The sequence below is a fragment of the Oncorhynchus mykiss genome, chromosome 13, assembly GCF_013265735.2.
Source record: "Oncorhynchus mykiss isolate Arlee chromosome 13, USDA_OmykA_1.1, whole genome shotgun sequence".
In the NCBI taxonomy this organism is placed as follows: Eukaryota; Metazoa; Chordata; class Actinopteri; order Salmoniformes; family Salmonidae; genus Oncorhynchus; species Oncorhynchus mykiss.
This window is the reverse complement of record NC_048577.1, coordinates 41,975,903-42,003,450: the sequence shown is the minus strand read 5'-3', so window position 1 is coordinate 42,003,450 and position 27,548 is coordinate 41,975,903. Positions and strand designations below refer to the sequence as shown.

Below are 27,548 nucleotides of genomic sequence, written 5' to 3'. Positions count from 1 at the left end.
GCTAAGGGGATACAGGATGTGTAAGCAGACATAAAAACCACTCAACATGACATAGGGTGAAAAACATGGCCAAAATGCTCATGAACTCTTATGTCCCCCTGTAGTCATCTGTCTACAGCGCATTGGAAACCTGGTGATCATGTGACATGAGAGGGCCCAATTGGATCCTAAGACTGAGCTCACTCTGCGCTAGGCCTCCGCCTCCCTGTTCTCCCCATCGCTACGGTTACCTGCTGCTGCGCTTGGCGCGGGCTCTGGCGTAAAAGGCCTCGTACGATTTGGATTTCAACTCTAGCGCCTTGGTAGCAAACTCCTCAGCCATCCCAAAGTCCTGCAAGCAACAACAGCAACAGGGCCGACAGTCATTCACAGAGCCACGCGTGGAGCGGTACATGAGTCAGAAATGAGTCAAGAGGCGAGTCAAAAATGAGTCAAGAGATTAATGGAAAAAAGGTTATAGATGAGTCGTACATAGAACCATGTACAGAGTCAAACATGAGTCATATGAGAGTCATTCAGGAGTCTTGTATCAGTCATACATATAACCATACAGAGTAAAACAGAAGTGAATAACTGAGTCGATGAGATCGATGGAAACTTGGGTTCAGATAGAAGACACCCAAGAAAAAAAAACTGAAAGACAAATGGACGACACTGACAAATAAAAAGTCCATGACGATACCATGTAAATTGAGCAATTAAAAACATTGATATGAACAAACACAGGACACAGACTTTCAGAGACATACAAACACATTCACACGCACAGAAACCGCTGTTGCACTGCCCTGTCATTAGAACCTCAGCTGGCCACTATGGCTCTGACCCAAACCAACCTCCCCTTGCACCTCTAAAGTTACCAGAGCTACAAACACAAACCAAAACCAAGCAAACTATAAGAGGGAATGGAAGATGCAGGGATATGGGCCTAGGTTAGATGAGGCTAGAGTTGAGGGAGATTTACCTTCAGCTATTATGTTGAAGTCTGATCTACTGTACATTTTTGCACAATATCGCTGTCAACCTTTTGAAACCCATAATCTATCAGAGGAGCTAAATATCTTTGTTTGGGTCGTTGTATTGTAAGCACAATGAACAAGCATACATCCCAATGAGGGATAATACAGTTGTTTTGTATTGTAATGTCTTGGTAAACCTTGCAGATGGTAATGCTGTTGAGTGTAAGCAAAAAAAAGCAGCTCCAGTCACAGCCAGGTGGGGTGAGGGGATAGAGGAGGGTGCAGTGGAGTGTCACTCACATTCATTTTCCTCCGACAGCGAGACAGGTTGAGGAGGAGGGACACCTTGAGCTCTCTGAAGGTCTTGAGGTCCTCGCTGAAGCCCTCGCAGGGGAACTTCTTTAAGGCATACTGGTACCGCTGGGCCGCCTCCTTCACTTTACCTTTCTACAGGATGGGTAGAAGAAAAAACCCTCAGAAAGGTGAGAGACTAGCACGGTTTGGCACCACAACAGTAGCCCTCAATGACCACTGTGCTATATTGCTATATTCTAGGAAGGGCTGACCTTGTAGAAGCCATCTCCTTCCTCTATCAGCTTGCTGAGCAGGACGATCATGATGTCGGGTTTGGAGGTGGCCATGGCCCAGGTGGCCGGACCTGGCGGAAGACAGCAGGGGGCATGATGGGTAACGGGAAGTGGCAGGAGAGAGGAGGGTGGCAATGACAGGAAGAGGGGGCGTGTCTCAGAGTACAAGGACCGACAATGAGAAGGACAAGAGAGGGTAGGGTGAAGTTGCCCCTAGACGCTGATCTAAGGTCTGTTTTGTTTTTCCCCTCCATTAATGGTTTACGTTAGCATTTGGAGAGCGCAAACTGATCCTAGATCTGTAGGTAGGGGCAACTTCACCTCGGAGTGGAGCGAAACCAGTTGAGAGGTCGAGATGATGATGAAGCTCTACCCAAGATAAATATGGCGTGACTTACTGAGACAGACAGGTTTGGGGTTTCTTTGCCCCTGCATGTGCCATTTAAGCGCTCAGCTAACAGATGGATACATAGATATTGATGTCATACCTGGTGCAGGAAGGATCTGACTCAAGCACAGAATCAGTAACTTAATCTCTAGTAAAGCCACTGGGAAAACAATCAACTTATTTATGTTCCAATGCCAATCTCACCCAACATGAATATACAATAATATCTCCTTATTAGCCAGAGTTATTCTGTGTTATTCTGCATGCTGTGTAGGGGGGGACAGGCAAGCACAAGCCATGCCAGAGCAGAGGGGGTTCACACATGCATTTATGGCTTCCCACCAGCAGGGGGAATGCATGGACTGTGGGCCTTGTGGTGTTTGTGTCACAATCTCTTATCGGGCAGTGGATGACTTGAATGGTTAGCTCACTTCACAAAGCCACATATAAAGAGAAAGGAGGGTAAAAAAAGAGGATGAGAGAGTGAGATCAGAGATGTATACAGAGAGAGGGCAAACTGTGTTACCTCGGGGTCGACTGGGAAGAGTCTGATATCCTGATTACGGAGAGGGGGCGGAGCCAGGGTTATGAGTGACAGGTTAGAGAAGGGAGTTAGGTGGGTGAAATGAGAGGAAACATAATGTAACCAACCCAATAACAGGAACCAAGAGAGAGAGTGTGTGTGTGTGTGTGCGAGAAAGTGAGAGCGAGAAAATGAAAAGTGAGTGAGTAGGGAGGAGGGAGTGAGTGAGATGAAGAAAAGAACAGAGAGGCAGAAGTGAGAAGCTGTGGCCAAAAAAGTGTCAGCAAAAGAAAAAGGTGCAACAGCAATGTCAGCAGCAGTAGGAGCAGAGGGAGGGGCCTCACATCCACCATTATAAACATGGTGGAAACAGAGGAGGGGGGTTAGTGGTGACTGGGCAGGAAGGCATTGGCGAAGCCTTGGTGAGCACCAAACCACATAGGGAAGAGATTCAGGCAGTAGTTGACAACATTATAGGAGTCAATGGCCACTATAATCCTACCGAGGGGAAACACCAGTATACTGAATAGAACTGTAACTGACTAAAGTTGTAGCTAAACCACTGAAGCTAAAGTAGAACAATATTGCACAATTAGAAGACAGTCCTTTACACCAGTGTTTTTAAATCTGTGTGTGACTAGTGACCTCTAGTCAGTTCGTACCCATCTTGGCTCCCTTCTTGAGCAGAGCCACCACCACAGAGGTGTTCCTGCAGCCCACGGCCCGGTCCAGAGGTCGCATCCCACTGTAGTCCACATGCTCTATCATCGCCCCGTGGTCCACCAGATACTGCACCTGGAGACAGACAGACAAGATAAGAGAGGGAAGATGGGAGTTAAAGGATGAAGAAAATTTGAGGGGGAAAATGAAGAGGAGGAGGAGAGAAAGAACAGACGAGCATTCTACCTTCAGGTACTTATTCCAATCAACAACAGTGAAAACAACTTTCTCTGTGCTGCACTGCCATGGGGAGGTCATCAACGTGGCGACCAGCGACCACTTACCACTTCTGAGTCTCCGTAGAAAGATGCCAGGTCCAGGGGGGTGCGTCCACTCTTATCGGCGTGGGCAGTGGCCGCGCCCCTCTCAACCAGACAGCGCACCAATGGCATGTGGCCCTTCAGACACGCCCAGCTCAGAGCAGTCAGACCTTCCTTGTCCATCTGGGCCAGAGACGCACCTGCAAGAGGGGGTTAAAGGTCATGTTTCCATGGCAGCCAGGGTCATAACATGGCGACCTGGCAGCTGTTTTTGTCCATTACTAAATATTACACATACTTTATGTATTTGCTACATGTTGCCCATGTGCAAGTCAAACCTACACTTTTGCAGTTGCCTTTGTACTTTTACGCTAGGTACTCTGAACCAATGAGAGTAGTAGAGTGGGTGGTGGTGATGTTGAGGATGAACTGAACTCTGACCTTGTGCCAGTAGGAACTCCGCTGTGCCGAGGTGGCCCTCTGAGGAGGTCATCATGAGGGGCGTGCGGCCCTGCTTGTCTGCCATGTTGACGTCAGCTCCATGGTTCAACAGCAGGTCCACTATCTGAGGAGGAAGAAACCAGATAGCATGTAGCTAGCTACGTTAGTATTTTTGGTCACCATTGTTCTCTATCATTGCTAGTAGTGTATTTTAATATTTCCATATTTGCCATATTTGCATGGCTTGGTGACTTGAAATAATAAATGGGTGCGAAATTCAAAAGTGCCCACCCACCTGCCAATGTCCCTGGCGCACAGCGCTGAAGAGAGGCACGATGCCCCGGCGGTTAGGCTGTCCAACCGCTGCCCCTTGTTCCAACAGCAGCCTGCACACATCCAGCTTCCCCCTGCCTGCTGCTGCAGTCAGAGCTACAGTGGGAGAGGGGGAAGCCAGGGTCAGTGTGGGTAAAAGCATTCGACAGACTTTGATACAGTCATACACAAACAAACTAATATAACACGTACCAGTCTCTCCCCAGAGTGTGTCAAAGTTGTTGATCTGTGCTCGCTCCTCCTCCTCCTCATCCTTCTCTGGCAGGTCCAATAGGTAAGAGGCGATCTGTACAGGAGACAACATTCAGACTTAGTGTGTGTACAGTGTGTGTACAGTGTGTGTGTGTGTGTGCACATGCGTGTGTACCTCTGTGTATCCCATGCTGGCCCCTGCTATAAGGGCCTGCTGGACAGCGTGACTCTTGGTGAAGGCTCCTTGAGGCTGTCCGTCAGGGTTCCAGTCACTCTGCATCAGGAACTTGACCACCTGCAGGTGTCCTCGCAGTGCAGCGTGCACCAGCGCACACTGACCGTTCCTGTCCAGGTGGTCCACCTACACACAGGGAGAGCGAGGGTCATTATACACATGCACACACACAGACGTCACATGTGTTCAAAAATACCTATTGGTACATTCTGCTACCAGAGAGTTATATCGTGTTGTGTAAATGCATCATAATGCTGTTGTAATAAACCTCAATTGCCAAAGTGACAGTATGCACAGCCTGACCTTGGCCTTGCAGGCGTAGAGCGCAGTGACGATGGACAGGTGTCCAGCGGCGGCGGCATAGCCCAGCGGGGTGAGGCCGCTGTCGGACTCCCCGTCTACGTGCGCTCCATTCTCCAGCAGCAGGCCGGCTGTCTCCGCGTAGCCCAGGTGGGCGTGGACACACAGCAATGGGGCGTTGTTCAGAACCTCAGAACGGTAGTTAACGTTGGCGCCGCCTAGGACCAACAAACGGCTCACCTAGAGGGAGGAGTGTCAGACATATAACCAATACATCAAACATGTAATGCAATAGTGCTTTGGTTAGGCCACTGCTGTTGTGAGTGTGTGTCCAGTACCTTGATGTTGGGTGTGTAAAGGTTCCTCAGTGAGGCCAGAGCAGTGGAGAGCCCCTCTGTGCTGTAAGAGACCCACAGCCCCTGCAGGACTGACGAGGAGACCCCAACCTTCTTACTCAGGCCCTGTGGAGAAGATAACAGTAATATCAACAACAGTGTTACTGCACAGTGGGTAGAACCTATTGACCCAGATGTTGGAGGTGTGCTAGCATGCTGTAGTGATTTTGTGGTGGTGTGTCGTTACCTTGAAGATGTGTGCTTTGAGGATGTGGTGGCCCAGCTCTATGGTCTGCTGCCGGTTCAGTTTGCCCTCCTGACGTGAGAACCAGAAGGCCAGGAGCGTGTGGCCACTCCTACAGTGACAGAGAGATGGCGAGGAAGAAAAGAGGGAAAGTGGAGAAAGATGTAGAGAGAGGGAGAGAAATTAAGAACAGAAAGCTCCACAAATTCAAGCTGTAAACATTGATGTTCCAGGTACACACTGGCTTTGCAGAGGGTCTGTTTGTTCCTCTCAGGGGACCAGTGTCTCCCTACCTCGGGTCACAGAGGAACTTGGTCTTCTCCCCGTCCTCCCTCCAGATGAGCCACTCCCTGAAGGAGGGGTGTGTGAACATACGTGTTCCGTCCCTCCTCCGCACCAGGAAGGGCGATAGCAGCTCCAGTCTCCCCTGGAAATCTTCCCAGTCCAGGGCGGGGCCTCGCACAGCACCAGCATTCACTGCCCCATACGCCTGCTCGTCCGTGAGGGGGTGGAGGGAGGCCACGGCCACGTTGAGCAGGGGGAGGGCACGCTCGAAGGACGACTGGGTGGGGAAACGCATGTTGAGCTGCAGCAGGTACACCTCAGCCAGGCTCACCGGCACCACCTGGGGGGAGACATGGAGAAACACCTCGGGTCAGTTTTGTAAGGAAACATCATACAAACTTTCACAGAGAGAGATAAACAGACAAACAGGCAGAGTATGGAACACAAGCAAAAACCTTGAGACATACAGTATATAGCTCCAGGACCGAGACACAGACTCACCTTGAAGCTGGAGCTCTTGAGCACCAGGTAGCCCTTCTCGATGAGGTCCAGCGTCAGCTTCAGGTAGAGGTAAGAGCCGCGACTCAGGGCCTTGAGGTGGGTGCTCAGCTTGGCGAAGGCTGCGTTGTCCAGACGCCCGTTGAGAGACACGTTGCTCTGGATCTCAGCACTGCCCTGTATCCTCTGCAGCAGGTAGCCCTGCAGGTCGGGAAGAAAAAGGAGTTCAGCATCATGATAACTTGGGGGGGTGGGGTGTAATACTATCACCATGACCGCTTTTATCACAATAGTTGATAATCGTTTTAAATCACGGTTGACTACTTTTACTACAATGATTGAGGTTGAAGTGAGAGATGACTATCAGAGAGTAAAGACGTCAGACAGAGGGTTTGGTGTAAACCTGAACCCTACCTGCAGGTCCTGGTCTATGGCATCATTCTCCTCCAGGCGGTCAAGAGAGATACGGTGGAACGGGAGGGGATGTGTGATCTCCTGTAGGGAGGTCCTGACGGTGACCACCAGTTTGAGCCAGGGAGGAAAGCGTTCCATGGTCTTACACAGGAAGGAGGTGATGGTGTCGCCGTAGTCCGGCTTGTGGAACTCTGCCTCATTCAGCCCGTCTACCAGAATGATCAGGTCCTCCTCACATGCTATCTTCCTCTCTGATGAACACAAAGACAACAAGGTTGTTTATCAGGACAAGGAGTGGAAAGAATTGACTATTAACTACTGAGATGGGGCATTTTGTTGTTTTTTGGAAAACATGAATGGAGCTGGCCCAAACCCTGAGAGAAAATAACAATTTATCAAATGCACAGCTCCTGTGCAGTTCCATAAAACCTTGAACACCCCTGACCTCTGTGCAGGACGTCGAGGGGCTCCAGCACACCCCTCCTGAAGGCATTGAGGGGGTCCTGGACACAGGAGCGCAGACTGAGGGTGCTCTGCAGGTGGGGCTCCCGTAGCAGCTGCTCCCTGTAGGCCATGAGCTGGGGTGCCCGGCACAGCAGAGCCGCCACGTTGTGGACAAACTCTGGCACCAGGCATGTGTAGGCATTGTCCGCCTGGCAGTAGTGGTATGCCACCACCTGGGGGCGATAGAGAGTGGAAGTGAGATTTAAAAAAAAAAAAGATTACTTTTATATAGGTGATCCCATTGAAATTGAAAATATATTTTATCTAGATATCTCTGATTATCACACTTTATTTTTCCAAAGAGAGAGGTACATTTAACTGAATCCACAAGCACTTCGCTACACATGCAATAACATCTGCTAAACATGTGTATGTGACCAAAGAAATTGGATTTGAAGAGGGTGCAAATCAACCCACACAAATATATTCCGTCTTGAATCTTCAGCACGTAACAATCAAATAAAACACGAACCAAACAGGCCTAGGTGACATTCTGTGCCAACTAACCACTATTATCTTTATGACACAAGAGAGTTAAAGCAGACTGAAGCACAGCTACAGATTGAGGCTTCATTAAAACATTGTTGAAAAACAATACCATGTTACATTATTCATTGAAGAGTGATGACTGCTGTGTAGCTTGTTGTGACTGTCAGGTTTTTGTCTCTAGTGTGTCAGAGGAGTTGACTGGCACTAAGACCCTGGGGGTGGTGAAATGGTCCAGGATCAGATAATTTTTAATCCCCTTGTTGGATAAGGTTAGGCAGTCTGATCCTAGATCTGTAGTTGAATGTACAGTATAATACAGCGCCGCCTTGGATGGACTTGGAGTGCTGAAGAATGCCAGTAGGCTTCACAGACCAGCTCCAACGTAAAGCTTCCCTCAGGAACATTTCAGACTAGATTAGAGAGCTTCACTCCGAAGGTCATACACAGATTCATAGCCGTATACTTCTGGCAACTGACATCCACAGGGATGTGTGTAGTATTTGTGATGCTTGTGTGTGGTAGAGTTGTGTGTAGTGTGGGTGTGTAAAGTGTGAGTGTAAAGTGTGTGTAGAAAGTGTGTGCGTGGGTCAACCACTGGAGCAGGCTATCATTAAGAATGCATGTGGCCGCTAAGGGGATCTAATGGCTCGGCTGGAACACTGCTCCCTGGGCCTATGCATATTTCATTAGGCCATAGCACAGAGAGACAGAGGAAACAAGATAGAGAGAGAGATGGGGGGGGGGGGGGGGGGAGTGAGAGCTTCCCTTTGTTTTTCTGATGTGTCTGCACAACACCACCAGTCATGAAAATGGAATGGAAAGAGAGATAGACAGAGAAAAAGGGACGGAATGAAGAGCCAGATTGGATAGCAGGAGTTGACAGTGGATGGAGGAAGAGGGGGAGAGAGAGTGCTAAGTGACTAAAGGAAGATATTAGCATCAGTGTTGCTAGACAGGATGGGTTAAGGACATAGGGAGAGAGCATGGAGAGAGAAAAGGATGTAGAATGAACAGAATGCAGATAACGGAGAGAATGAGAGAAGAGCGGCAGCGGATAGAGAGAATGAATAATAATGTGAGAAGGGAGAGAACAAGGCCACAAGGAGGTCAGAGGGCAGAGACAGTTACCAGACCAGAGACGCTGTAGGAAAAAGCTGCTGACACTGAAGAACAAAGGAGCAGGTGAGCAGGCTTTGACAGCATCAACACACCTTCCCCCTTAGCAATGTCTCAATGACCAGTTAATTAGTTGAATCCGGGCCACGTTCAGTAAGGCACACCGTTGTAGAACGTTCAAATAAAAATAGAACATAGTGTAAACCAGACATGTACCTCTGAGCAAGGATTCACCCAGCTGGTCAGGGGGTTTTGAATGGTACTTAAGACTACTGAGATGCAGCCGTGGTGTGGTGGTGTAGTAGTACTGTACCTGTGAGGCGAGCCGCCGTAAAGCCTCCTCCTGGCGCCTCCTCATCTCGGGGGTGCCAGGGCAGCTGCCCCCCAGGGTGCCATGGGAGTGCTGGGGCTGGGTGAGGGGCAGGGTCTCTCCATCTGAGAGAGTGAGAGAGAGAGAGAGAGAGTGAGAGAGGGGGGAGAGAGAGAAAGGAGGGAGTTGAGTGCATTTACTGTGTGCATTATTTACACAGACACAAGAATGCTTTTTATACGCATCTTAAGACACATGCCCAGTGTCTAATGACTTTAAAATACTAAAGTATTTTTGGGGGGTATCTGTACTTCACTATTCATATTTTTGACAACTTTTACTCCACTACATTCCCCCCCCAAAAGAATATACTTTTTACTCAATACATTTTCCCTGACACCCAAAAGTACTCGTTACATGCTGAATGCTTAGCAGGACAGGAAAATTGTCAAATTCACACGCTTATCAAGAGAACACATGGTCATCCCTACTGCCTCTGATCTGGCAGACTCACTAAACACAAATGCATCATTTGTAAATTATGTCTGAGTGTACCCCTGGCTATCTACATTTTAAAAACAAGAAAATGGTACCATATGGTTTGCTTAATATAAGGAATTTGAAATGATTTATACTTTTACTTATGTTACTTTTACCAATTCCATTTACTTTTGATACTTAAGTATAGTTAGAACCAAATACTTTTACTCAAGGAGTATTTTACTGGGTGACTTTCACTTGAGTAACTTTCTATTACGGTATCTCTCTATACCTTTACTCAAGTATGACAATTGGGTACTTTTTCCACCACTGCCCAGTACAACAGGCCCTTCTAGCAGCAGCCAGCATTGTTATACACACACACTCCTGTAGGACGGTATAAGCATACGTTTGGGCGAGGCGTGGGGGCTGTCTGAGGCGATCTGCCTCATGCGGTTGCCGTGGCAGCTGAGTGCCACCAGGCGGGAGATGATGGCAGTCTTGCCGAAGCCCACGTTGCCCACGACAACCACACCTCGATTGGCTGCCGAGTTGTCGCCGTGAAGATGGGCGTCCACTTCCTGGAAGAGCCACTCCCTCCCGGTGAAGAGCGAATCAGCTGTCAGGCTGGGCACCTCGAACAGAAGGGGCTTGAGGGCGATATCCGGGGGGCGGTAGGGGGCAAAACGTACTGGAGAGAGAGAGAGGAAGGGGACAGATTACAGGTGAGGGAAAAGACACAGGACTTGATGTGTAGAGTCCACTGCACTGTCATTGTCATTTCCTCAGTGCAACGTCAGCTTGTCACCCATAGAGGGGGATGTTCATCAAAATAACACACACCATGGGTGAACGCCACCATTGGGCTTCATACTAAGAACTACATAATGAAACAGAACTACTAAGTGTATGGGTAGATACTGCCTGTATATAACAAGTACATATGGTTAGCAGAGCGGGGTGCAGGGGATTAGATAACATATTGTAGTAGAGGGATACTGTACTCCTACAAATACAGCACCACTAGTTTAATAAGCACATCATTATAACGTGGCATTAACTGATGTAGAACAGTATAATGCCTTATAATGGGAGAAGAGAAAGAGAGGAGCATCACTTACGTGAGTTAGATTGCCAGGCATGGCTGTAAGCAGAAGCTGAGGCAGAGGACAGAGGAGAGAGACAACGCAAGAGAGGAGAGAGAGACAAAGCATGAGAAAGAGAGAGAGAGAAATGGAAGGGCAGGGAAAGAGGAGGAGAAATGGGAAGATGGATGGGAGGGATGGTGCAGCTAGCTAGCAGAGGAGAGGAGAGGGGATGGTGAGAGGGAGGGAGGGAGCAGAGTGGTGGGGAGCCACACCCAATATTTCATCCCTGATCCTAGGATGAAGCCTCAGACACATACAAATATCGTTTGAGCATATTTCTTGTTGTTGGAGCCCATGTTTTCTGTATATGCCTCAGAGCCGAGGTTGTGAGAGTGTGTGCGTTCAGTAGTTCTGTACTGAGGAGTAAGAAAGGCAAAGGTAAGGCGATATCTCTATGAGTTTTCATTCCCGGTGTGGTCTGATCTTAGGGAGAAAGTGCTGTGGTAAGCATGATAGTGTGACAGGCAGGGGGCTAAAAATACAGTCAGAGAGAGTGTAGGGAATATAGTGGGAGGAATAGAGGGAGAGATATAGAGAATACATCTGAATATCTGTGTGTGCATGTGCAAGTCTGTTTGTGCGTGTTCATTGTGTGTTCAGTGTGTGTGTCTTTGCTAGTGTGAGTGTGATTTAAGCCTTAAAAAGCCTTGGCCATGAGTGATGGGACCTCAGACAGGACCCCTGCAGTGACAGATGAGCCAGGGAGTGGTGAGGAGCGAAGGTCGATAACATTGATCTGGGAGGGGAGACGGATTAAGGTGTACCAGGGTGTGTGTGCGTGCGTGCGTGTGTTGTACCAGGCCCAAAGGGAGGGTTACATCACCCAATACCAGGCAGGGATAGGGGTTTAGAGGGACTGAGTGTACCAATTATGTCTACACAGATATACACTCACAAATCATACTTACTAACACACTGACTTACAAGTATACTCCAAGACACACACAATCTCTCTCTCAAACACACACACACACACACACACACCTAGACAGATTTTGGGAGTTGTCAAGGTAGAGTGGGAGTAAATAGGAAGATGAAGCAGATTTAGCACACACCACAAAATTACCCCTCACAACCCCAGTCCCTAAATCACCCCACCTCCACTCCCTGACCCACACCCCAAAATGCCCCCACCCCCATTTCCTCATCAATCTACACCCCCCCCACCAGTATCCCACACACTCAGATCCTAAACAAGCCCATTCAGATCCTAAACCAGCCCACTTATCCACCACACCCCCACCCAGAGTAATATGAGGCCTACCTCTGAGGTCGTGTCCGGAACGCCCGGCCCCAGAGTTCTGACGGGGCATCCTGAGGGAGGTCCTCAGGGGAGTGTGTCTCTGCTCATCCAGGTAGGCCAGGTCCTCCAGGTGGGCTGAACTCGTGGCTAATGTGTGTGTGTGTGTGTGTGGTAAATGGGTGCAACAGATGAGAGAAGAAAAACAGAGTTAGTCAAACAAAGCCAGGAATCACTGAACCGCCTAAACCTGAATGCTAAATTGCTAATGCTAACGACAGACACCCTTGGAAATAGACAAACATATCAGTTCCATACCTCCCCATTGAGATCCACTACGAACCAGACCCATTTGAAATCCAACCCAAAGCAAACAGAAGTGGTTTAAAACTGTCAGTGTCCAAGACTAATGTGAACTAATGTGAGTAGCTATAGCGTGGTAGAGTGTATGTGTGTGAGAGCCTGTGTGAAAGCGTGTGACCTCATACACACCAAACACACTTCCTTCCTCGGACGACCCCTTTTCCAGATAGTTTGTTTAGTTGTTCCCCTCTCTGTTAACAATATACCCAAGTCTAGAGCTCTTCCAGTTGTCCCAAAAACCACCGCCTTTCAATAGGGAGAAAAAAAAGAGTAGGAAGATAATGCAGTAAAGAGTTTTTATCTTTAGGATAAGAGCTTTATGGAGAATGACAGAGATAACCTTGTGTTACAGGGAGGGACTAACAACGCATCTCCTTCCTTCCTGTCAGGAAAATAATGTAATCCTGTTTTTTTAATGGGCTTCAATAAAACCCTGCATACCCACATACCACAAAGTTGTGAACCACTGGGCTAGCTGGTGCTAACAACAATTAAATGGAAGAAAATAAGTTCTACCCACCACTCACCTAAACTGCAACCCGTGATCTGTTTTACCTATGGCAGGGATCCCTCCCAGACTACTACCTTTCCACTGCAATACAGCTAAAACTGTAGCAGGTATGTGGCGAGTGGGATCTCAGATTTACGGTGGTTTGCGGGGACCTTGGTGTGGGTGAGCAGCTGTATTAGACTTAGATTTTAGATGAGTTTATTAGTCACATGCACAGGGTCGCAGATGTAATTGCAGGGTAAAGTGAAATTCTTAAGCTCAGAGCTCCAACAGTGCAGGTCAAAAAGACAAGTGAAACAATAATACAAATAACATTTGATCCTCTGCAGCAGAGGAAACTCTGGGTCTTCCTTTCCTGTGGCGGTCCTCGTGAGAGCCAGTTTCATCCTAGCGCTTGATGGTTTTTGTGACTCCACTTGAAGAAACGTTCAACTTTTCCAGATTGACTGACCTTCATGTCTTAAAAGTAATGATGGACTGTCGTTTCGCTTTGCTTATTTGAGCTGTTTTTGACATAATATGGACTTTGTCTTTTACCAAATAGGGCAATCTTCTGTATACCACCCTACCTTGTCACAACACAACTGATTGGCTCAAATGCATTAAAAAGGAAAGAAATTCCACAAATGAACTTAACAAGGCAAACCTGTTAATTGAAATGCATTCCAGGTGACTACCTCATGAAGCTGGTTGGGAGAATGCCAAGAGTGTGCAAAGCTGTCAAGGCAAAGGGTGGCTATATGAAGAATTTCAAATGTAAAATATATTTGATTTGTTTAACACTTTTTTGGTTACTACATGATTCCATATGTGTTATGTCATAGTTTTGATGTCTTCACTATTATTCTAAAATGTAGAAAATAGTCAAAAATAAAGAAAAACCCTTGAATGAGTAGGTGTTTCCAAACCTTTGACTGGTACTGTACATATTTAAAACATAATCAATGATAAATGTCCATGGGGGTAGCCACTGCCATAGCTCATGGGGCTTGACGTGGAGCTACGGAGACATTTTCACACTCTACCACGTTGCTTAGGTGGAGTTGTGTTTGTGTTTTATGTATTTTTAATAGTCATTGCTATGTGAGAGATGTGCTGGGAGAGAGAGAGAGAAGGAAAGTGGGAGGAAGGCGTGCGTTTCTGCAGAACAGAATGTCAAGGCTCATAACGTAGCCGCTCTGTCAGTTGGAGTAATCTAGTGCATTTGAACCAGGAGATCAGAGCCATTTTGAAAGTGAGCTTGACTACATAGGATGAAAGAGAGCAGACAGAGACGAGAGAGGCAGGAGGTAGAGATTGAGGAGGAGGTGGTTGGAAGAGGAGGGCAAGAGAGAGGAGAGGTGAGGAGAGAAATAGATGAGCTAGAGGGAAAGGGGAGGGAGCGAGGTAGAGGTAAAGAAAGAGGATATATGGAGTGAGTGCGGAGAGCTTTTCGTTCAGAGCCCAGTGTGGGTGGCTGCCCCAGCTCTGCTCCTGAGGCGTGTAGAAGGACAGCAGACCAGAACATCCCTATCTACTGCGCCCCTGCTCCCTCTGAGCAATGACCCTCACTGAATCACTCCTCTCCTCTCCTGTCAGTGGCGTGTGTGTGATTATCAAAGCTTTCTATACAGTCATTCAATCCACCATTTCACAATGTCCCCAGTTTACAAGATGCCACAGGCTAGGGCTGTATTTATAAGCTGACATACTGTCATATTTGACATGACAGTTGTCCCATTATCACTTCCAGGCTTGCAACTGGACTGAGTTATGTTGGGCAGAACATAATCACAACAATCATCTATCCCTAGATGAATTTTGGTGACGTCCCAACAGAACATTGTCTCCAATTGGATGAGGAACTGTGGCGGCCTATTCCCCAGCTACCACCACAAAGTCCCAAAGGCCAAAGGATTGTAGCTCATATTATTTCCTATACTCCCACAGTAAACAGAGAGAACGCTCTCCCTCACCCTCCATTTGGCAAATCTGACCATAACTCTATCCTCCTGATTCCACTTACAAGCAAAAATTAAAATAGGAAGCACCCGGGACTAGATCAATAAAAAAAGTGTTCAGATGAAGCAGATGCTAAGCTACAGGACTGTTTTGCTAGCACAGACTGGAATATGTTCTGGGATTCTTCCGATGGCATTGACGAGTACACCATCAGTCATTGGCTTCACCAATAAGTGCATCGATGACGTCCCCCCCCACAGTGACATCCCCCCCCACAGAAATCCCGCTATGCCCTCCGACGAACCATTAAACAGGCAAAGCATCAATACAGGACTAAGATTGAATCAGACTACACCAGCTCTGACGCTCGTCGGATGTGGCAGGGCTTGCAAACCATTACAGACTACAAAAGGGAAGCACAGCCGAGAGCTGTCCAGTGACACAAGCCTACCAGACAAGCTAAACTAATTTTATGCTCGCTTCGAGGCAAATAACACTGAAACATGCATGAAAGCACCAGCTGTTCCGGAAGATTGTGTGATCACGCTCTCCGCAGCCGATGTGAGTAAGATCTTTAAACATGGCAACATTCATAAGGCCGCAAGACCAGACAGATTAACATGACGTGTACTGCGAGCATGCACTGACCAACTGGCAAGTATCTTCAATTACATTTTCAACCTCTCCCTGTCTGAGTCTGGAATACCAACATCTTAAGCAGACCACCATAGTCCCTATGCCCAAGAACACTAAGGTAACCTGCTTAAATGACTACCGACCCATAGCACTCACATCTGTAGCCATGAAGTGCTTTGAAGGGCTGGTCATGGCTCACAACACCATTATCCCAGAAACCCTAGACCCACTCCAATTTGCATACCACCCTAACAGACCACAGATGATGCAAACGATTGCACTCCACACTGCCCTTTCCCACCTGGACAAAAGGAACACCTATGTGAGAAAGCTATTAATTGACTACAGCTCAGTGTTCAACACCATAGTGCCCTCAAAGCTCATCAAAAAGCTAAAGACCCTGGGACTAAACACTCTGCAACTGGATCCTGGACTTCCTGACGGACCTCCCCCAGGTGGTAAGGGTAGGTAACAACACATCCACCATGCTGATCCTCAACACAGGGGCCTCTCAGGGGTGTGTGCTCAGTCCCCTCATGACTGCACGGCCAGGCACGACTCCAAAACCATCATTAAGTTTGCAGATGACAACAGCGGTAGGCCTGATCACTGAGAACGACGAGACAGCCTATAGGGAGGAGGTCAGAGATCTGGCCGTGTGGTGCCAGGACAACAACCTCTCTCTCAACGTGATCAAGACAAAGGAGATGATTGTGGACTACAGGAAAAAAGAGGATCGGGCACGCCCCCATTCTCATCGACAGGGCTGCAGTGGAGCAGGTTGAGAGCTTCAAGATCCTTGGTGTCCACGTCACCAACAAACGAACTTTAAAAAAAAGTATTATTATTATTTTAGCTAGGCAAGTCAGCTAAGAACAATTGATTATTTACAATGACTGCCTAGGAACAGTGGGTTAACTGCCTTGTTCAGCAACCTTTCGGTTACTGGCCCAATGCTCTAACCACTAGGCTACCTGCCTGGTCCAAGCACGCTAAAACAGTTGTGAAGAGGGCACAACCAAACCTATTCCCCCTCAGAAGAATGAAAAGATTTGGCATGGGTCCTCAGATCCTCAAAAGGTTCTACAGCTGCACCATCGAGAGTATCCTGACAGGTTGCATCACTGCCTAGTATGGCAACTGCTCGGCCTCCGACCGCAAGGCACTACAGAGGGTAATGCGTACGGCCCAGTACATCACTGGGGCCAAGCTTCCTGCCACCCAGGACCTCTATACCAGGCGGTGTCTGATGAAGACCCTAGAAATTGCCAAAGACTCCAGCCACCCTAGTTACAGACTGTTCTCTCTGCTACCGCATGGCAAGCGGTACCAGAGTGCCAAGTCAAGGTCCAAAAGGTTTCTAAACAGCTTCTACCCCCAAGCCATAAAACTCCTGAACATCTAATCAAATGTCCACCCAGACTATTTGCATTGCCCCCCCTCCCCTCTTTTACACAGCTGCTACTCTGTGATGTTATCATCTATGCATCTATGCATAGTCACATAATAACTTTACCCACATGTGCATATTACCTCAACTAACCGCCCCCGCACACACTCTGTACCGGTACCCCCCTATATATAGTCTTGCTCTTGTTATTTTACTGCTGCTCTTTAATGACTTGTTACTTTTATTTCTTATTCATATTTTTTTTTAAACTGAATTGTTGGTTAGGGGCTCATAAGTAAGCATTTCACTGTAAGATCTGTTGTATTCGGCGCATGTGACTAATACAATTTGATTTGAATGCTACAGTGGGGGACTTGGGGCGCCGCACTCGTTCTCGCCAACATTCACACTTCTTTATCTCGCTCCGCTCCCTCGTTACCAGGGTGCCTCCCTCCTATCTTTCTTTCTCTCTCTGTGATTCTCTCTCTCCAGCTCCCCCTCAGTCTCTCCCCCCAGTCACCAGAGGGACTATGCCCATGGCTTTGATGTTTCAGTGCTGCCTGGGCCAAGCCTCTCCATGCCCGGTTTATCCTCCCTCCTTTTCCCTATCCATCTTTCTTACGCAGACTCCCCTCTCTCTCTACTAAACTAATGTTGCTCATTCCTTCCATCTTACTGATGACTAGAATCTATGCCACACATTCTCCCCTTTTCTCCTATATGCGTTTGTCTTTTTTCCTTTTCCTCTTTCTCCATTTAATCAGTGTCCCCCCCTACTGTATATCCATCTGCTGGTAGTCCTTTCTCTCTTTATTCCTCTATCAGTTTGTCTCCCTCTCTTTATATCTCTATTCCTTTCCCTTTCTCTCTCCTATATCAGTCTCCTCCCCCATTCTCCCACCATGCCCAGCTTTCTTCCGACTCTTCAATAAGCTTTGTTTGCACTTCACTCCTCTCAGTGGCCTCTTAGAGGGCATGTGTCAGAAGTCAAAAGACAAAGGCCAAACAACGTAAACCCCTGTATGATCGACCCCTTAAACACTGCTAGCCCAGCTCCATTCATCCCACTGGATAGTCCAAGTCAGAGGTGAGGAGCTACAGGCTTTTTTAGTACCAGCTTGCTATGCTGCTTTTATATGCCCCGACATAGAGAGGACATTGAAAACACATGTTTGAACACTTTTAGGGGGATCTGTGGGGCTTTCCTCACCCTGAAGGAATGTTTTTACCCTGGCATCTGCGGTATTCACCACCCACCCCCAGGTACTGTGAGAACATTAACGTTCCCTATTTCCATTAAAGTTAATGTCGGAGGGGCACAGGGGGTTAAATAAGAGCACCTAAATGAGGTGGGAACACTCAGTCAGTCTCAGATGCTGAGAAGGGGGTCAATTCCAACTTGGTAACTAAATATCACACATTTATGAAAGTAATATAGCCAAACCCTATAAGGATTTTCAATTAATTCTGAGTTTCAGGTCATTGTCTGAATGGAAATTGATATAGAACAGACCCAAACTTTCAAAGGGTAATGAATCCCCTACCTTTAGCAGCACATTCATTTGTATGCCACTTTGGCCTAAAAGTGTGCAATGAAATGTGGTAAACAAATAAACAAGAGGTGTGGCTGGAATAGTGACTCACCTGCCACAGAGTTGGGCCGGGGCATGAGGTAGAGTGGGATGGAGTGGGCCGTCTCCAGGCTCCTCTCTGGGATCTTGTTCAGGCTGTAGGTGGAGGCAGCCATGTTCTCATCCACGCGGTACAGGAACGAGTCTGTGCCCGAACACTTCTGGGTCTGCCACAGCTTCAGGCTACCCCGCGAGCCCTCCCCATGCTTCCCCCCACCCCGGTCAGCATTCTCAGAGTAGCTGGTCAGTGTGGCTGGCAGATAAAAGGTCATTTAGACAAATATATGTTGTGTTCTTTAGAGACTCTGCTTAGTTTAAAACTGATTAAGACCCATGGAGCAAGGCGAGTTTACTCTTCATTCAATTACACACCTCAAAGTAAATGTTATAACAATAACAAAATCTCCCAACAGTAGAGCACATACGGATATAAAGCAAACATATTTAAATACAGCTCATCCTATCACCTGGCTTTTCCAAAATGTTAAGAATTAAAACATGAGTATATCAAATTGTTACAGAAAACATGGCTTTCAGTGTAAACGTTTGGTATGCGAGGAAATACATGGGAAACATTACATAACTTCCACAAAATAAGTGAGCGTCTGTCCCTCACCGATGATGCCGCTGTCCCTGCTCTCCAGGGTGGAGGTGGGGCTGGTGATGGAACCATAGGCGCAGTCTCCGGAGGCATGATTCCCGGGGGCCCCTCCGGGGGGCAGTGTGGAGCAGGGGCTGCCTGCAGGGGGGGAGGCTGTGCTGCTGGCCAGGCTGGAGCAGGGGCTGATCCGCTGGGTCACTGACATCATGCCCTGGTAGGGAGGGAGGAAGGGTCAGGTCTATACTGAAGTACAGCGATACACCGGACTGCATCAACCCATGAGAAATGATCAGGTAAATTAGCTGTGATTAAATTATGATAAGGTACAACCAGTTGACATATCTCATGTACTAAGTAGTCTACCCACACGCACGCACACACCATAGACCGACAAGACGAGAAAGAATGCTAGGATCAGCAATCATTGATACGGTCCTTGCCTGCCATATTATTCCAGTGCATGTGTAACCGTAGAGTCATCTCTTTTTAATATCTTTTGATGACTCATGCAATTATTTTCATGAGTGAACCATTTTTTGCAATATAATGAATTCTAATTCAGTAGAATATCAATATGTTTAGTGAGCAAAGCAAGTAGAATAGATCCAGTTCTACTTTGATCTATTGAGCAGGGGCAGGGAGAGAGAGAGGCAGGCCCACCTCCAGGCATGCTGGATTCTTATTCCAGACAATCTGTTCATCAATTATCCATGGCCCTGGCTCTAAACGAAAAACGAGTTGATTTGAACATTGGTCATTTGAAAATAAATCGGGAGATTAGTCAGAATAGCATAGAAATTCACAGGAGACCAGGATGTGAGCAGAGGTGTGAGTGACTTCTTAGGGAAGGTTTGGCGCAAGACAGAGGGCATCCAAGTATGGAATGCTCCTTGGTCATGAAAACAACTCTGCTGTGATTCGGATGTGTTTAGGGAGGCTCCGTAGAAATGAATATAGAACGGGAGTTTCCCTCCCACCTAGCCTACTCAGACTGCTTGCGTGGGAGTGGCAGGCCTCTAAACTGGGACTTGAGAAAACCAGGGCTGGGTTTTTGTTACCACTGCAGTTTGGCACGAAGGACCGAACCAAAGGCATACTGCTGAGCTGTGTAGAACAAGGGGGGCATCTCAATAGTCTAAACAAGCTCTCCTCTCCTTCCACTCATCTCAACAGATCAGAAAGACCGATAAAGGCAAAATGGGCCAGAGTCAGATCATTGCTGATGAAGGACACCAGAGGTGGAAGGCACTAGTTAAGATGCACCCAACGTGTGAAGTGTGGAAAGTAGGTCAGGCTTTAAGGCGGAGTCGCTCCAGCACCGTTGGATCTGCCATTGGATAGGCCTCCGTGGAGACAAGAGGATGTGGAATGCGGCGGGCAGTTTTCACGACCGAGGTAGCGGGTTACCATCCTCTGGGCCTCAGCTGCCCTAGGTCACTGTATGTTGGTTCTGCTCTGCAGGAGTGAAGGAGAGCCTAGCGCCCCTCACTCCGAGCTAGGTTATCCATAACTCATAGGTTTGATCTTCACAAACATCTTCTGAGCCAGCGCATAGTGGTGTCAGGGGCCATTGAGTTTGCCGTAAACAAATTACGTTATCTACAAAATGGTCCACTTGGTTCCGACGCTTAAGAGGCCTTGGAAAGTGATCTGCACATCCCACTGATTTGGGGTGTGCTTCTATAGCTGTGGGGCCCTTATAAGCTGGACCACATTGTGTGTTGGCCACCTACAGTAGTGACTACTCATCTAGGAGAAAGCCTGCACTTTGTATCCTGATGCCATGATGGGTCTTTAAAGACTTCAAAGTATTGACAAACTAATAATAATATACAGTAACAGTGCATGACAAAAGGGTGTGTAACCTACCTGTCCGTGGTCGTGTTCATCCATGCTCTTACTGTACTCTAGTGTGTGTGCAGTGTGCGTGTGTGTAACCTACCTGGCTGTCGTCGTGGTCGTCCATGTCGTACTGTGAGCCCGGCTGTCCCTCGTTCATCTTGTCTCCCAGGAGGAAGCCCAGGCGCGTCATAAGGGTGTTGGCTGCCTCGTCCACAGAGGGAGGGGGGCCCAGCTCCTGGCTCTCCTCACCTAGAGGGAGAGTTGGAGAGATGGAGATGGGGAAAGAGGGCGAGAAAGGATTCAGGTCAACACCACAGTACAGCGATACAGATAGCAGGACAATTATGTATTGATCTGCAGCAGATTAAGCCCGAGGGGATCAATTCTCAATCCGGGACCATAATGAGGCAACTCCTTGATCTAGTCAAAGAGCCGTTGGCTTGCTCTCAGTTTAATTGAAGGAATCATGTGCACTGCTCAACCACCAAAGACAACCACCAAATCTCTCACCACAACACACACATAACTTAGAGATTAATGTACAGAGCTCGTAACAATTCCCCCAGACACAACAACACTACAGTTCCTACAACAAATCCCCTTGGAGGAAGTTCCTGTCCCTTACACACCCTGGAGATCAATCTGTCCTTCACAACAAATGTAAGCTATCCCACAATCCCCTGCGGGAGGACGTCGGGTGGACTGTACATTGATCCTACAGAATGTGAAAAGCAGAGGGATGGAGCGAGGTGAGCACAGCTTTGGGGAGAGAAAACGGGCTCTGGGACACTGAGGAAGACCGGAATAAACAGGGGAGGGCTTGGAAGGATTAAGAACCCATTTCTATTATTCAGACCAGGACCCCTCCACAAAAATAAGTCGGGGAGATGACTTCATTTTGCCTCACTGTTAAGGGGTCGGTCATGAGCATTCCAAGCACAAGTTCTGCCACGTATTAGTAGCTTGTGTTCAAGTAGGAGCTGTCCCTGCTTAAATATTCCCCTCTTTCACGTCTCTTAATGCTAAGGACAATTTGGCTAATCTTCTTGATTAAACAGCATGTTCATATTACATCAGGCAATCAAGTTAATTAAGCTACTGGAATGCTCTGAGCATGTGCTTAATCCTCTGTGATGTTATTTAACTAGCTGACAGTTGTATTAGCATAAACAAGCGTCAGTGTAGTCTGCACTCCGAGCCAATAGAAGGCCCTAGAACGGCTCTCATCATCACCACGTGTTTAGCACCCAAACGAGGCAGCAGTCAGTCCAACACAAACACATAAACAAGCGTCAGTGTAGTCTGCACTCCGAGCCAATAGAAGGCCCTAGAACGGCTCTCATCATCACTACGTGTTTAACACCCAAATGAGGCAGCAGTCAGTCCAACACCAAGACGGCAGATGGGAGAAGACCAACGTCTCAATGAAGGAGTGGAGCGGAGAGAAAGAAGGAAGAGAAAGAGAGGAGTAGGCTAGGTGACACTTTCTGCTCCTCTGACAGACATGTTGTTGGTCCTATGGGCAGGTCAAAGGAAGTAGCGGAAACCAATAAAAACAGGAGACTGCCATCTGGACACCTGGTCTGTTTGACCTGTGGCGACCAGCCACCTCCCCTACACCACCACAGACCATAAATGTGTATCAATGGAGACAACCCTGTGTGTCGACTACTCCGCTGTGTCAAAATAAAACTTATCAACAATGGGCACACATGGCAAGGCTCAAAAAACAACAAAAACAAACAAAAAAAACACCACCAGTGGACATTCTAGAGTGGTGGGAGTGTTATTTACTTAACACATCATAGTACTGTCACTGTTAGAACACACACCTACACGCACACTGGCTATAAAATGGCTGATTAGTCACCTAAGCCTAAGAGAGAGGGATATGGTACCACAGCTGAGAAATTAGACTGCATAGAATCATTGATCTTAATTTTAATGTATTCTCTCGACCTAAATATGCCAACTACAAGCACATAAAAAAATAGAACAGCTCTTTAGAGATGATCTTTTCTTTCAGAACATGTGAGCCTAAAAATGGCACAGAATTTTTTATAATAAACGCATACAAATCCAGACAATCGTTCACCAGGATGAAACATATAGACCTGAAAAAGAAGCACGTACATTACAGTGCTCTGGTGGTTCTCCTTTTTCTCCCTCACGCCACAGAATCTCACCCTGCTGAAGAAGTACAATAATGCAGATGGTCGTCATGGCAACTATCAGTGCACCACGGAATGTGCTCCTGGTTGCGCGAGGGCGTCTCTCTCTTTCTTTCCATCTCTCTCTCCAGCTCTAGCCCTTTCGCACAGCCTCTCAAGACCTCATTCTTTGTCTTTCTTCCACTGGTGGACTATAATTACTGCTGGATCCCACCACTGACACCATTATGACAGTAAATCTCTACAAGGCACATGGCTGGAAAATGTTGTTCATCAAACATGTCTGTTCAGAGGTTTCTCAAGCAGTACAGCCGCTAACAATGACATTCTTTATAACTGAATAGCGTTGGATCCTTACTAGGACGGACACTTAATGTCCCCCCCTATAACAGAAGAGACACACACATGAACACACATCTATACTAGAGTGCGCTGTTAACCCCTCCTGGAGAGAGATGTAGACAGTGGCCATTAAATAAGTCAGACTGGCTGCAGGGTGCTGGAGACTGACGGGGGTTAGAGGTGGGGGGGTAATTTCAGCAACAGGAATTTTTAACAGGAGAGCATGGGAGATGGATGGATTTATGACTAACAGGTTATCCCTGTTTGAATGACCCCTGTTGCATTCATCTGCCAAGGAAAACACAGTTACAGTGGTCCAGAGAACACACTGCAGACTGGAACTAGCTTGTTCTGGGCAGTTTAGGCCAAGCTTGGGTCACTGCAAGAAACCTCAAATGGCAATCTAGTGCATTGACAGAACCCATCCTCGTGAGTTTCCCAACATTGTGCTAACTAGTGACTGGCCATGTCTGTAGTAAAGGGAGTTGGACAGCGGAGGGTCACAACAACTAAATTAACTATGTTCTGTTGGTCTGCCATGACGCCCCCCTTTTCCACACTAGCTAATCCAAACAATAACAGCAGTAGCGTCTCCTCAGCTCAGATGTTAAAGTCATTCCACTCTGGGATACAAGACCCATGGGGACCCCTCGTAAACGTCCCAAAGTACCTTGGTCCCCACCTCCTCCATCTCCCAGCAAGCTCTACTCTAACCAGGCGTGGTTCCCGTAAGAGACACCGTTAATTATTTGTTTGTGTTTACGGCAGAAAAATAAAAGATAGTTAGGTTGAGGAAACCTCATGCCTTCTCTCTCAGCAGCTGTAATGCGCAAAGGTCTCAAAACAGGAGAGGCGATAACAATTGGCTAAGTGGTTTTTGAGTGATGGCATATTAACCAATGACTGATATATCATATCATTGCTGGCAGAGGTGGTCAGGCTTAAACCCCAACATTTGAATGGCAAAGCCCTTGGAAAGTAGACCCCTCCTTCCAATGCCAGTAGTGACTAAGCCTTTTGAAACAGCATGTGAAAAAAGCTTATGTTGCACTGAAATAGAACGCCCCACCACACAGCAGTGCATTTAATAGCTACAGAACGCTGACTGACGCTAGGAACCCTTAATCTAATAATTTTATTATCATTCCAATGGCACTGACACATTGTTTCCAACTCCTCTGGAGTAGGTTCCCAATGCTTAGAAATCATTACTGTTCTTCTACAAATCACAACTGTCTTGTAACGCAACTGAATAAAAAAATACAAAAATTGTATTGAAAATGAAATGCCATCATAGGCAGCAGTTTGAGTGGCGGGTCATCTTAACAACACATACTGAACTTGTTGGCAGGTCACCCATTGTTTGGATTACAGTTTTGGTGGAGAGTCTGAGTTGATATTCTATTTTTAAGACAGACAGACGCAGACAGAGAGAGACAGACAGAGATAGACCTATAGGGGAGGTAAGATCACAATGCCCGTAAGCGCTACGCTCAGAAAGTACATGTCCGAAAATAAGTCAGCAAGCTGGTTTGAGTTAGTGGAGCTGCACAGAGTGGAGTGACTTCAGAGGTTCTGGGGGTGGGTGGTGGAAGAGAGGCAAGGCTGGGAGATGAATGAGATGGGTCTATCTGTATGGAGATCCAGGAATAAATACCCTCAACATATGCTGGAGACAGTATTAAAAACAGTTGTGGAGATAGTAACTTGAGCAATTAAACAATTAAATGCTGCACTTCCTGTGCCAGCAAGAGTTAACAGACCACCTATCATTTGCTTACAGTCATCTGTGTTACAGTTAAACTGTGTACTCAATATCTCACAAATGAACTGAAATTACATAAAACCTCAGTTCAATACAATATTATTCTTTCTCTAGAGACACTATCCAAATGTACCTCTCTCTCTGAACACCATTTATGCTGTGATCTCCCTCCATTTGTGTCTCCACATGTCCAACTAAATCTCCCTTAATCGAGACGGATGACATCTCAGCCATGCCTCTGGTCCATCTCCATCTCTCATCGTGACACACAGAGGCATTTCAATGGATCAAATGTAATGAGCTGACAGAGGCGATAATGACGGAGGTCAAATATATGTCATTATCACAGGGTTTTTTACAGACAGATGCCATGCCTCATCATCCACACCCTCCCGTCTCTCACTGATACCTTGCTCTGGTGAGGGGAGGAACGAGGCCTACGAACTACAGAACACAGTGAGCGGTTATTAGTCAAACGTGCTGTCAATCATTGAGTATTACTAGGGATCGTCTAATGGAGTCAGGTGGGGAGAGAGAGAAAGAAGATCTTTGCATGTGCTGCGATGGACAATGAGACAGCGATTGTCCGCATTCAATAACTCTCCTCCTCTTCTCCATTTCTTCCCTCTATTCTCACCTCCTTCTCTGTCCATTTCTTGTCCATCACTTCCTCCAGTGTGGCCTGTCTCAATGCGAGGCAGCTCTGAGGTGTGCCCATGGGACAAACAGCAGATATCCAACAACAATCTCTGGAGTAACGAGGCAGCATGACCGACTCCTGCTGCCATAGCGTCGCCTACACAACCCTGTTCCCGGCGCCGCAGCAAACACCTTTGTCGCGAACACCTCACCCCTGTGCGGACACATGTCTTCCTCATTGACGCGGTGCAATCCATGATAGGTAAGAGTGTTGTACCCCCACAATGAGCGCAAAAGCAGCTCTTGCTAAAATGGGTCTGTATAGTTCCAGTAGTCTGATGTAAAATGAGCTGGGCTGCTTTGTCCTGGTTATTTTTTCCTACATTGGAGCTGGGACGGGACGGTGGAGAGGGGAGGCGAGGCCTGCGCTGGCGGTTTGGTTGTTCTGTAAGGCTTCAGAGAATACCACTGGCTGAGACTTCAACAGAAACCATAAGGAGTCTGAAAGGGTTGGAGTCCAAACACCACAGAGCAAGGGAAGAAAGGAGGGAGAGAGAGAGGGAGGTGGGCCAGCGAGAAACCACCAAACTCATTCAGCGACCTCAGCATTGCTCTCTGCCTTTTTTTATGAAAAGGTGCTGTTAAAGTTGGGAGAAACGTCATGCACACACGCGCTCTCTCACTCAGACAGATCAGGTCCTGACAGACCGAAGGGGTCAGGCTTACCGGAACAGTGCATATCCAGGTCAGTATTCTTGGCACAGGGAGAGGTTAATGTAGGGAGGCAAAGCTCCAATTCTGGAATGGGAGAACCCCCCCCCCCCTACAAGCATACACATACATTCACAGAGAAAGGCAGACAGAAAAAGGGCAGGGAGCCACAGATAGGAGGAGAGAGGGAACCACTAACCAGACAGCGAAAGAGAGAGAGGGCTGGCTTGTGAAGTGGAGGACCAGAGCACAGATGGTAATGCTTATGGGAAGTGTGTCAACCCAGGCTGTGCAGGGGGAGGGTAGTTACTCTGTTGTTGAGTCACGGGGACGGTAAAACGAGGGGCCCAGGGTCATCACCCCTTTAACCTTGCTTCCCCGAGAGCCGTCTGCAGCGGACAAGGGGGTGTCGGAGTCAGGGTGGTTCTTGTGACACTGCTTTTAAGAGATGGCCAATCTGTCATCCCTGCATGTCTGGTAGGGTCAGTGGATGGCCTTGTCTTGTTTATGCAACAAGATACCATACCTGCTGTTTGTTAGCTTTACCAAGACATCTACATCCAGCCACAACAGCTGCACTTACAGTAAGCACTGGGTGTCGTCTGATGGAGTTTGCGTATGTGTATAAGTTAACACACAAAACATAAGTACGGTAACTATAAAATGTTGTTGCAACAAGTCTAGAGACAACTCTTGAAAACAAGTATAAAATTAGTAGGAACAGACACAGAATTCAAACAAAAATATGTTGTTTCTCTGCCCCAGGGTGGGGATAACAAAGGGAGTAATTAGGAAACATGAAACTCAAAGTGAAAAGTTTAAGACATTTTAGTGGCAATTCAAGCATGCATTCCATTAATTGTGGTTTGAAAAACAAAAGCAACCAACTAAAGCATGTCTGTGTCTTTGACATGTGAAAAGAAAGGGGAATGCCCACAAACTGTTAAGAATAGATGCTCCCTGAGTTTTAATGTAGCAGTATTCTGACCACAGCAGGTTTTTGT

The 27,548-nt window shown here is 47.3% G+C and overlaps 1 protein-coding gene across 5 annotated transcripts in view; it reads right to left on the bottom strand.

The window, feature by feature from the left end:
- The window catches only part of tanc2a (tetratricopeptide repeat, ankyrin repeat and coiled-coil containing 2a), a 136,937-nt gene that overhangs the window by 5,134 nt on the left and 104,255 nt on the right, over positions 1-27,548 (bottom strand). For 2 of the 5 annotated variants that reach the window (XM_036941127.1, XM_021557960.2), the window contains exons 5-28: positions 21,017-21,165; positions 19,090-19,285; positions 18,487-18,726; positions 12,026-12,151; positions 10,735-10,770; positions 10,023-10,304; positions 9,137-9,258; positions 7,160-7,391; positions 6,715-6,965; positions 6,304-6,501; positions 5,811-6,142; positions 5,521-5,629; positions 5,277-5,399; positions 4,942-5,178; positions 4,579-4,764; positions 4,404-4,497; positions 4,174-4,307; positions 3,879-4,002; positions 3,462-3,637; positions 3,120-3,252; positions 2,461-2,490; positions 1,526-1,617; positions 1,260-1,406; positions 231-331 (exon numbers count right to left, since the gene is read on the bottom strand). In XM_036941127.1, the coding sequence (XP_036797022.1) occupies positions 231-331; positions 1,260-1,406; positions 1,526-1,617; positions 2,461-2,490; positions 3,120-3,252; positions 3,462-3,637; positions 3,879-4,002; positions 4,174-4,307; positions 4,404-4,497; positions 4,579-4,764; positions 4,942-5,178; positions 5,277-5,399; positions 5,521-5,629; positions 5,811-6,142; positions 6,304-6,501; positions 6,715-6,965; positions 7,160-7,391; positions 9,137-9,258; positions 10,023-10,304; positions 10,735-10,770; positions 12,026-12,151; positions 18,487-18,726; positions 19,090-19,285; positions 21,017-21,165 (3,850 nt within the window). The remainder of the gene's footprint in view (positions 1-230; positions 332-1,259; positions 1,407-1,525; positions 1,618-2,460; positions 2,491-3,119; positions 3,253-3,461; positions 3,638-3,878; positions 4,003-4,173; positions 4,308-4,403; positions 4,498-4,578; positions 4,765-4,941; positions 5,179-5,276; positions 5,400-5,520; positions 5,630-5,810; positions 6,143-6,303; positions 6,502-6,714; positions 6,966-7,159; positions 7,392-9,136; positions 9,259-10,022; positions 10,305-10,734; positions 10,771-12,025; positions 12,152-18,486; positions 18,727-19,089; positions 19,286-21,016; positions 21,166-27,548) is intronic. The other 3 variants (XM_021557961.2, XM_036941128.1, XM_021557962.2) reach the window with 3 other exon arrangements.